General features: G+C 59.1%; 1 protein-coding gene across 2 annotated transcripts; it reads right to left on the bottom strand.

Moving 5' to 3' along the window:
• Positions 1–2,604: 2,604 nt before the first annotated feature.
• Positions 2,605–9,293, bottom strand: NAPRT (nicotinate phosphoribosyltransferase). Of its 2 annotated transcripts, XM_074145034.1 has the most exons (13): positions 9,077–9,293; positions 7,440–7,567; positions 7,262–7,344; positions 6,929–7,059; positions 6,719–6,834; positions 6,411–6,604; positions 5,564–5,704; positions 5,381–5,465; positions 5,033–5,113; positions 4,465–4,567; positions 4,189–4,346; positions 3,806–3,913; positions 2,605–3,668 (listed from the first exon to the last, which is right to left on the bottom strand). In XM_074145034.1, the coding sequence occupies exons 1-13, from the start codon at positions 9,261–9,263 to the stop codon at positions 3,609–3,611; spliced, it is 1,575 nt and encodes a 524-aa protein (XP_074001135.1). In that variant the 5' UTR covers positions 9,264–9,293; the 3' UTR covers positions 2,605–3,608. The 2 variants fall into 2 exon arrangements, with proteins under 2 accessions (XP_074001135.1, XP_074001134.1); XM_074145033.1 differs by lacking the exon at positions 5,564–5,704 and having other exon boundaries at positions 9,077–9,273.
• Between the last annotated feature and the right edge of the window lie 1,570 nt (positions 9,294–10,863).

A 10,863-nucleotide genomic window follows, 5' to 3' on the forward strand; every position in this document is an offset into this window, starting at 1 on the left:
CAGAGCCCTCCCCAACATCCTTATCTCCCTTCCAGCCCAAAGCTGGAAGGACCGGAGGAGGTCCTGGTCCTGAGGACCGGAATCGAATCAAAACATGAGCCAATTATCCTCAAATTTGCAAAAAGCGGAAGAAAACCACAGCCGGGCCCCGCGTAAAACTTCCTCGCGTGGATTTGCGGAGCAGGAAACCCAGGAGGGGTGAGGTGGGGTTAAGAGATGGGTCAGGACGAGGGGCTTTTCTTGGGGTCGGGGATGGTGACCCCACACCTAAAGCTGGGTCCCTGAATTGTCTGCGCTTCCCTCGTCCAGCCCTAATTACTCCGGCACTTTTACCCACCATTCCTTATTTTTCAAGCTGCAAATAACGCTTTAAAAAAAATATATATTTTTTGCAAGAACAAAACTGGAAGAAAGATGGAGCGGGGAACCAGGATGTGACATCATTATGCCCTCCTTTTTTTTTTTTTTTTGCAAAGTCAGCACTATTGCTACATGATTAACCTCACTTTTAGCACTCGCTGGCCCATCTTTGCATCCGCTTCCGAGATCCATGAATGGAAAAAAAAAAATGGGAAAAATAGAGCACTTTTGGATTTTCTACCACGACTGCAGTAAGGATGAGGGTCTCGGGGTGGGATTTTTTTATGTTAAATAACTTTAAAATTTGCAAACTGGGAGTTCTCTACCATTGAGCGCGTGCTGCTGTGGCACTGGGAAGCTGCTACGGGAGTCAATGCCCGGAACTGGGTTGCCCAGATTCTGGATTTCACCGACTGGACACCAAAACCTTGAGGGACACATCCAGGAGCCTCAGATGTGGAGCTGTAATTTCCCTCCTCCTCTTTTTTTTCTCCTCTTTAACGAAGGCTGCGCTAATTGTAATACTCGGCCTGGAGCTTTGTATAGTGGCTTGGGTTACAGGTGGGTTGGGACTTTTTTTTGCTTGACAGCAGGGTTGGGACACCAACTGGGACCTCAACGGCTTGATGGCTTAACGGGCTTTCTGGTGTGTCCCCTATTTCTATATTGGGTGGCTACAAAGGACGGCCAATGTGTAACGAACCCAGACTGTTAATGGTAATTAACAGTTAATGTCAATTCAGCTTCCAAATGTCCTTGCTGAGCATTTGGGCCTCGACACCAAGTTGACCATGAGGCACCAGTACGTCCTCATGGTAGAGAAGGTGAACAATGTCCTGGGAGAAGTGTTGCCAGCAGGTCAAGGAAGGGGATCTTCCCCCTCTGCTTAGCAGGGTAAGGTCATACCTGGACTACTGGGTCCAGTTTGGGGCTTCCCAGTAGGAGAGAGACAAAGAGAGTCCAACAAATGGCCATGAAGATGACGGACTGGAGCATCTCTCCCACGAGGAAAGGCTGAGAGAGATGATGGGACTTTTCAGCCTGAAGAAGAGAAGACTCCAGGGGACTCGTCAATGTCTATAAATACCTGAAGGGAGGGTACAAAGAGGACAGAGCCAGGCTCTTCCCAGTGGTGCCAGGACCAGAGGGGCAGACTGGAACACAGGAGAAACATCAGGAAACATTTCTTCACTATGAGGATGATAAGCCCTGACGCAGGTTGCCCAAAGAGAGGTGGTGGAGTCTCCAACCTTGGAGATACTCAGAATGGTCCTGGGGAAAGCCAAAGCACCAATGGTTGAAGAGAGATGGTGGCAGATGGAGCAACAGATGGTCCCGAGGACGGATTTACCCTGGTCCTGCTCATGAACTGACTCACCAACCTCTCTGGCCACAGAGAGGACCAAGGGGCACTGCTGTCTCATCTTTCTTCATCTATTTAAAGATGGTCTTTATTCCTTCTGTCCCAAGAACTCAGGACAGTCTCTACTCAGGTACACTGGGCCTTGGGCTCTTCTACCTCTGGTGCTTCTGCTCTAAAAAATGTAAGTTTTAATAACTAACTGCTTTTGGTTTTCCTGGAGTTTTGTGGTGTGTTTTTTCTTCCCTCTCTTAAACTGCTAAACGTGGCACAGTGTCTGCAGCTGGAACATTGAGACAGGGAGCTCCATGTTGGGTTGTTTTTTTTTTTTTTTTTGAGGAACAAGAGCCCATCAGTCCATGCTTTGTTAGGAGGGGAGATTGAGATGAGATCTGGGGAGGAAATTCTTTGCTGTGAGGGTGGTGAGAGCCTGGCCCAGGTTGCCCAGAGAAGCTGTGGCTGCCCCATCCCTGGAGGGGTTCAAGGCCAGGTTGGAGGGGGCTTGGAGCAACCTGCTCTGGTGGGAGGTGTCCCTGCCCAGGGTGGGGGGGTGGAACTGGATGATCTTAAAGGTTTCTTCAAACCCAAACCATTCTGTGATTATATTACTGATCCCCTCCCCAGCTTTCCTGGAGCCCCTTTAGGGACTGGAAGGGGCTCCAAGGTCTCCTCGGAGCCTTCTCTTCTCCAGGCTGAACCCCCCCCCCCGACTCTCTCAGCCTGTCTTCCCAGCAGAGGGGCTCCAGCCCTCCCAGCATCTCTGTGGCCTCCTCTGGCCCCGCCCCAAGTCAGCACTTCCTTTTCATTCCAGCTTTATTCAGCCATGAACCGTAAAAGTGAAGGACGTTGAAGTAAACGTTCAAGCTGAAGGCAAGGAGTGTTTTGAAGGACCAGAGCAGCCACACGCTGTGGCCGTAGCCGTAATGTGTAATGGTCTTTATTTCATTTTTTTTTTGCTTAGGATGAAGTTAATCGTGGGGATTAGTGCCATGTGTCCTCTATGAACATCAGGTTAGAGAGGGCCACTGTCAACCTGGAGCTGGTGTCAACCTGGACCAGGCCTCCACGCCCCAGGGACCGGGTACAAAATGGAAAGAGATGAAATGTGGCCACCAAGCCAAAGCCTAGAAGAGGAAGGGCAAGGTGCATCCACCATGGATGTCCCACAGGACATGGACTGGGGACAGGCTGGGCCTTCTCATGGTAGGACTCCTTCTTGTGAACTCAAGACTTGGTCTCTAGAGCCATTGAGGAGCTTTGGTATGGGCTGCCACTGCAGAAGGTGCAGGGCTGGCAGGGCCACCAAGGTGGGTAGCACTGCCACAGCAGAAGGCACAGGGCTGGCAGGGCCACCAAGGTGGGCAGCATGGCCATGGTAGAAGGTGCAGGGCTGGCAGGGCCACCAAGATGCATAGCATGGCCATGGTAGAAGGCACAGGGCTGGCAGGGCCACCAAGGTGGGCAGCATGGCCATGGTAGAAGGTGCAGGGCTGGCAGGGCCACCAAGATGCATAGCATGGCCATGGTAGAAGGCACAGGGCTGGCAGGGCCACCATGGTGGGTAGCACTGCCACGGTAGAAGGTGCAGGACTGGCAGGGTCACTGAGAAAGGCAGGGAAGGACCGTCACCTCCAGAAGACATGGAGACTGCTGCATCCCAGCTCCACCTGCCCCATCCTCTCTGTGCCCAGCTTTGCTACTGGGACCCCAGGGAGCACTTCCAGTTCCTGCAGGGTCCTCGGATCAGCACCTTGCAGCAGCAGCAACATCATTAGAACCATTAATTCCCAATTAGTCGCCTGGTCTTCAAAAGAGCACAGAGGAAGAGCTGGTCCCTGGCAGGGGCGGTCCCCAGCGTGGACAGCACAGGGGACAAGTGGGGACCTCCTCACTGGCTGGCCTGCCGCAGCTCGGTGAGAAGGTGATGCAGCTTCTCTGTCACTGCCACCTGGGACAAGAGCAAGAGGGGACAATGAGTGTGAGCTCCCAGGGTGGCTGCAGCTCCGTGGTGGCTTTGCTCAGGCCACCAGAGCCCAGGAGGGTGGCCAAGTGTGTACCGATAGTGACAGCAAGTGGCGGACATACCGGATAGGGCTGTGGCTCATGGAGCCGGCGATGAGCGGGACTGAGAAGGCTGAGGGACACCTGCGCATGGTTCTTCACCTCCATCAGGCTCGGCAGCGGCTCACACACCTATGGGATGGAGATGCGTGACCATGACCTCATCTATATGGAGAGCTGGCCACCCAACCCCAATCCCCAATGAGCCAGCTCCAAGCTGGACTCCCATGTCACCATGTCCAGGGTAGCACCTGGGTTGTCGGAACAGGGGAGATCTTGGACACAAGAAACGCTGGGGTTTAACCCTTTGATTCTGCCATTACTGCCAAGACACCACCACCCAACTTGGTCCTTCACCCAACATTGGGGAGGACACCCCAGCACCAGAAGGCAGAGCCAACCCTGACCTGGCCATCTCTGAAGTACGTGCGATGGAGGGGCTCCACAGTGGTGGGCACAACCTTGCTGGTCTCACCAAGCTGCCCCAGGACACGGACCGCCAGCTCCTGCCCTGCGCTGGGTGAGGGCTCCTCCTCCAGAGCCATGAGGTCCATGAAGGGGTGACCTGTAGGGATGCCAGGTTAGTGGCCAATGGGTACATGGGACATCGGGGACAGGGTTATGGAGCAGGAGGGGACCACAGGTCAACAGGGAAGCACCATAGCAAGGATGTCCCAACTCACCAGCAGCATCATAGAGCCGATAGATGGTCTTAGTCCCTGGGATCGTCATCTTCTCCTCATCTTCTGTGAGCTTCAGGCACGGGGAACCGTTGACCTCCACCAGCTGTAGGAGAAGGAGGTTAAGGAGATGGACACCTTATTTTTGTCACACGTGCCAGCTCGTGCTGGTGCTGAAGATCGTACCAAGCTGTGTGTCCTCTATAAGCGTCCCCACAAGTTGGGGAAGCTGCTGATGCATAAAAAAAAAGAACCCTCAAACCACCCCAAAGGTGGACATCCTGCCTTCTCCTGCCTACAAGCTTCTTCTCACAGTGGCCTCATGACCATTCTTCCCATAGGATCTCAGAAAGAAATTCTTTGCTGTGAGGGTGGTGAGACCCTGGCCCAGGTTGCCCAGAGAAGCTGTGGCTGCCCCATCCCTGGAGGGGTTCAAGGCCAGGTTGGACGCAACTTGGAGCAACCTGGTCTGGGGAGGTGTCCCTGCCCATGGCAGGGGTGTTGGAACTAGATGATCTTTGAAGGTCCCTTCCAACCCAAACGATTCTAGGAGTCGATGAAGTTGACCTACCTTGTAAACGCAGCCCAGTGATGGCTGCAGGGGACACGTCACCAGGTTCGTCCCAACACCGATCATGTCGATCTCACTCCCCTGGTGTGGCAGAGAAGACAATGGCCATCAACAGCCCATCTCTGCCACCAGTTTTTAAGCCCACGCCAAAACTAGAGCCACGGGGCAGGTCGAAGGATGCTCCACCCCAAGGTTCCTGGTGGTCTGTCCATTTGTCCCACCGAGAAGCCCAGAAACTGCTCTCACCCAGGGAGAAAGTCCCAGGTGACGCTCATGGCCACCCCCCACACCTCAGTGGTGCCAGCAAAAGCCCAGGTGACATCCCAACCCCACTGGCAGCTCCCTCACCTGCCGGCTGAACTCTTCCAGGCTCTGCTCGCTGATGTCGTTGCTGACGGCGATGGGGATGGTCTCAAACCAGGGCACCTGGAAGCTGGGAGGTGACAAGGGGTTTAGGGGTGGCACCTGGCTCTGCTTTCAGCACCCAACTCAAGGTCCCCAAGGTGGGGAAGCCACCAGGGAGGGACTCACTGAGCAGCGCAGGCTCGGAGGACTTGGCGGATCTCCTTGGATTGCTGAGCCAGGTCCCCGCTGTCCAGGCGCACCCCGATGGCCCGGTAGCCCAACTGGTGGAGGGCCAGCGCCACCGCACAGAAGTTGGGCAACCCACTCCTGGGACGGGGTAAGGAGAGGGTTAGTGTCCCTTTGCCCGGTGGGACAGGGACCAAAGGCAGATCCAACAGCGGGTCCCAGCCCTGCATCCACCAACAGCAAAGCACGGGTGGAAACGCCCCTCCTTGAAGGCCACCAAGCAAGGAGGGACACGTTTGTCCCCTCTGCCACCGTGGCAAAACCATCCCACTGTCCTGGTTTGAGTGACACAGGACTAATTAGTGTTATTAGTGTTAATTATTTAGTCTTATCCTATTACATCTGTTTATATTTCAATCCTGGGGTTTCCTTGTTTTTCTCCGATGGGTTCCCCCCGGGTGGGGAGGGGTCATCAGTGACAGAATAATTGTCTAAATGACAATAAATTGTTGTGGGTTCCTCAAACCATACACAGGGCACCACGGAGCTGGGGAGGAATAGCACCAGGACTGGGATCACTGGTGGGAGTGGGATTTGGGAACCGAGAAAGCCCCAGGAGGGATGAGGAGATGCTGGGACTCACCCAGCTGGGACACGGCGGGTGACAAGAGCACAAGGTGACACCTTTCCATGTGCCAGGGGGAAAAAAATGATCCACCTCAGGAAGGGGATCCCCAAGGATTCGGCTCAGTTTTCCTTTTTTTTTTTTTTCCCCAGTTCCCCTTCCTGGGTGGGGGGAAATGGTTGTGGGTTCCTCCAAGGGTCACCCCCCCTCAGCGTCCCTCACCTCCTGACGCAGTAGGTGTCCAGCAGCCCCTGGAAGTCCTGCGGGAAGGTGACAGCGTAGGACACAAAGGCGGCCAGCTCGCCCTGGTTGGCCTTCTCCGGGGGGGTCCTCAGCAGCTCACACACTCTCCGCAGCCACCGCTCGGCCAGGGATGGAAGATCCACTGGTTCTCCTCCTGCCAGTGGTGGCAGCTCCTGCACATGGAGGGTGACACGGGCATTGGACACCCCTTGTGACGTCCTCCATGATGACACACGCCATGAGTGTGGCCATCCTCATCCTCGTCCCCATCCCACGGTGACGCTCACCCGGGGCCGCACCTCCTCCAGGGAGGTGAAGGACATGATGAAGGAGTGGGCGATGGTGCCACGCACCGGGATGCCGTAGAGCTTCCCCGCCAGGACGTTGCTGGTGCAGTCGAAGCCTGCGAGGAAGGACCAAGGAGGAGGGGACACACGGGTGACGGCATGGCCATCACCCGTGAGTGATGACCATGGGCGTGAGAGGGCAGCACTCACCCCCGATGTAGGAATATTTGGAGGCCGAAAGGGCACCATCCGGTCCCTGAGCGCGACGGAGCCCGATCTCCATCAGCTTCATGTCCGGGCCAGCAAGGAGGCGGAAGCGGGCGGCGTTGGTGGCTACCAAGCTGTGGAGAAGAAGGGACGGGTGACACCAAGCCAGGTTGAACATGGAGCCAAAGGCTGGGGAGCTCTGGGACCTTCTTTGCTTGACCGCAGCCAAGGCACAGGGACGTGACAGGGACCTCAGGGGGACTCGGAGGGTTTGGCACAGCAGAGAGGGAGGCTGTCCCCAACACCTTGGGGACCAGAGCAGGACATGTCCCTTACCTGGCGTAGTTGACCAGGCACAGCAACGTGGTCTCCAATAGCTGCACCACCAGCAGCGGCCCCTTCACCTGCAGGAACGGGACCTGTGGGGACAGCCGGGCAGTGACATCCCCATCCTCCCTGGGGACACAGGAGCAGATGTCCCCGAACCCCAGGGAGGGGACTGAGCATGTCCCACCCTGGCGAAGATGACGGAGCCCTCCGGCACGGCGGTCACTGTCACCTCCGAGGCGTCCAGGGTGGCCAAGTAATCAAAGAAGGCATCCTCGGTGGTGCTGGGCAGGACGGAGCGCAGGTAGGCAACGTCTGTGGGGACAGATGGCCACCAAGGTGGATTGTCCCCTGAGCCACGGTCAGGCTGGAACCCCCCCCATGGCTGGGGCAGGTGACAGCTGGTGGCCAGGGGTGTCCCCAGCCCTTGGAGAACATCACGGCCTCCCCGAGTCCCCTCTGAGGGACTGTTCATGGGAGCACTGTCCTCCTGCAGGGTGTCCCAGGGTCCCCTAAGTTTCCCTGAAGGTTGTCCATGTCCATGCCCATATTGCCCTGAAGGGTCCCCCTGTTCCCCAGGTCCCCCCAAGGGATGTCCCTTCCCTCCCCCCCGCCCCCAAATCCTTCTGTCCCTCTTCAGCCTTTCCTGTCCTTCCAGGTCCCCCTGAAAGATGTTCCTGTCCCCAACAGATCCCCCTGAGGGGCCCCCTTGTCCCTCTGAGGGATGTCCCTGTCCTTCTATAAGCCGTCTCTGTCCCTAGGAGGTCCCCCTGAGGGGTTCCCTTGTCCCCCAGGTCCACCTTGAGGGTTGTCCCTGTCACTCTGAGGAGCTTCCCTGTCCCCACCGGGCACCCTGTGTCCCAGGTTCCTCTAAGGGCTGTCCCTGTCTCCTGGAGGCCCCCCTGAGAGGTTCCAGTGTCCTTAAGCCCCCCCCAGGTCTGTCCCTCTCCCCCCACCACAGGCCCCCTGTCCCCTCAGCCCCCCCCGGGTCCCCCTGAAAGGTCCCCTTGTTCCTCAGGTCCCTCTGTGGGCTGTTGCTGTCACTCTGAGGGACTTCCCTGTCCCACTTGGGTCCCCCTGTGCCTCAGGTCCCTCTGAGGGAGGTTCCTGTCCCCCTGAAGGGTCCCCATGAGCTGTCCCTGTCACCCTCAAGTCTTCCTGAAGGGTCCTCCAGGCCCCTCTGAGGGATGTCCCTGTCCCACTTCTCCCGACCTGACCCCCCCCCCAGGTTCCCCTGCTCCTCAGGTACCTCTAAGTGCTGTCCCTGTCACACTGAAGCTTCTCCCTGTCCCCACCACGTTTCTCTGAGGGATGTCCCTGCCCCATAAGTCCCCCGAGGGGTTGTCCCTCTGTCCCACTGCAGGCCTCCTGTCCCCCAGGTCCCCCTGAGGGCTGTCGCTGTCCCCTGCAGCCCCCCCTGAGAGGTTCCCCCATCCTGAAGCCCCCTGCCGCCGAGGTCTGTCCCTCTCTCCCTCCCCTCAGCCCCCCCCCCCGGGTCTCCCTGCACCTCAGGTCCCTCTGAGGGATGTCCCTGTCCCCCATAAGTCCCTCTGAGGGATGTCCCTGCCCCATAAGTCCCCCGAGGGGTTCCCCTGTCCCCAGGCACCCCCCCACCACGAGGTCTGTCCCTCTGCCCCACTGCAGGCCTCCTGTCCCCCAGGTCCCCCTGAGGGCTGTCCCTGCCCCCTGCAGCCCCCCCCGGGGGGTTCCCCCATCCCGACACACACCCCCCCCCCCCGAGGTGCGTCCCTCTCCCCCAGCCCCCGGGTCCCCTCAGGCCACCCCCCGGATCCCCCCCTCCCTCCCCCCCGTGTCCCCACGCACCGGCGGCGGAGAAGCGGAAGGCGCGGAGGCCGCGCAGCCCCTCGGCCAGGCCGGCGGCCAGGGCCAGGGCCCCGCCGAAGGGCCCGCGGCGGAAGAAGAGCTCGGCGGCGGCGGGGGCGCGGTGGCGGCCGGCCCGCCAGTGCCCGTAGGCCATGGTCAGCTGGTAGAAGTCGGCCAGAGGCGCCATGGCCCCGCCGCGGGGCAGCCTGGGAGCGGGGGGGGGTGTGAGGGGGAGGTGGGGAGGAGCGGGTGTGAGGGACACGGGGCACCGGGGGTGGCAGCGCAGGGGACAGAGGGCACACATGGCAGCGGGGATGGCGACACACCGGCGACACGTGGCACTGGGGATGGCGACACACAGGGGACACATGGCAGCGGGCACAGTGACACACAGGGGACATGGGACACACACGGCAGCGGGGATGGTGACACACAAGGGACACATGGCAGCGGGCACAGCAACACACAGGGGACACACATGGCAGCGGGGATGGCGACACACCGGGGACACATGGCACTGGGGATGGCGACACACAGGGGCACACATGGCAGTGGGCACAGCGACACACAGGGGACATGGGACACACACGGCAGCGGGGATGGCGACACACCGGGGACACATGGCAGTGGGCACAGTGACACACAGGGGCACACATGGCAGCAGACACAGCGACACACAGGGGACACACATGGCAGCGGGGATGGCGACACACAGGGGCACACATGGCACTGGCGATGGTGACACACCGGGGACACATGGCAGCGGGCACAGCGACACACAGGGGCACACATGGCACTGGCGATGGTGACACACCGGGGACACATGGCAGCGGGCACAGCGACACACCAGACACACATGGCAGCGGGGATGGTGACACACCAGGGACACACGGCAGTGGGCACAGTGACACACAGGGGACACACATGGCACTGGCGATGGCGACACACAGGGGACACATGGCAGCGGGCACAGCGACACACAGGGGACACACATGGCAGCGGGCACAGCGACACACAGGGGACACACATGGCAGCAGGGATGGTGACACACCAGGGACATGGGACACACATGGCAGCGGGGATGGTGACACACAGGGGCACACATGGCACTGGCGATGGTGACACACAGGGGACACATGGCAGCAGGCACAGCGACACACAGGGGACACACATGGCAGTGGGGATGGTGACACACCAGGGGACACACATGGCAGCGGGGATGGCGACACACCGGCGACACGTGGCACTGGGGATGGCGACACACAGGGGACACATGGCAGCGGGCACAGCGACACACACGGGACACACATGGCAGCAGGGATGGTGACACACCAGGGACATGGGACACACATGGCAGCGGGGATGGTGACACACAGGGGCACACATGGCACTGGCGATGGTGACACACAGGGGACACATGGCAGCGGGCACAGCGACATACCAGACACACATGGCAGCAGGGATAGCGACACACCGCGGACACATGGCACTGGGGATGGTGACACACGGGGGACACATGGCAGCGGGCACAGCGACACACAGGGGACACACATGGCAGCGGGGATGGCAACACACCAGGGACATGGGACACACATGGCAGCGGGGATGGCGACACACAGGGGACACATGGCAGGGGGCACAGCGACACACCAGACACACATGGCACTGGGGATGGCGACACACAAGACACACATGGCACTGACGATGGTGACACACAGGGGTCACATGGCAGGGGGCACAGCGACACACTGGGGACATGAGACACGCAAGGCAGGGGGGATGGCAAC

The sequence above is a fragment of the Numenius arquata genome, chromosome 3, assembly GCF_964106895.1.
Source record: "Numenius arquata chromosome 3, bNumArq3.hap1.1, whole genome shotgun sequence".
NCBI classification, from domain to species: domain Eukaryota; kingdom Metazoa; phylum Chordata; class Aves; order Charadriiformes; family Scolopacidae; genus Numenius; species Numenius arquata.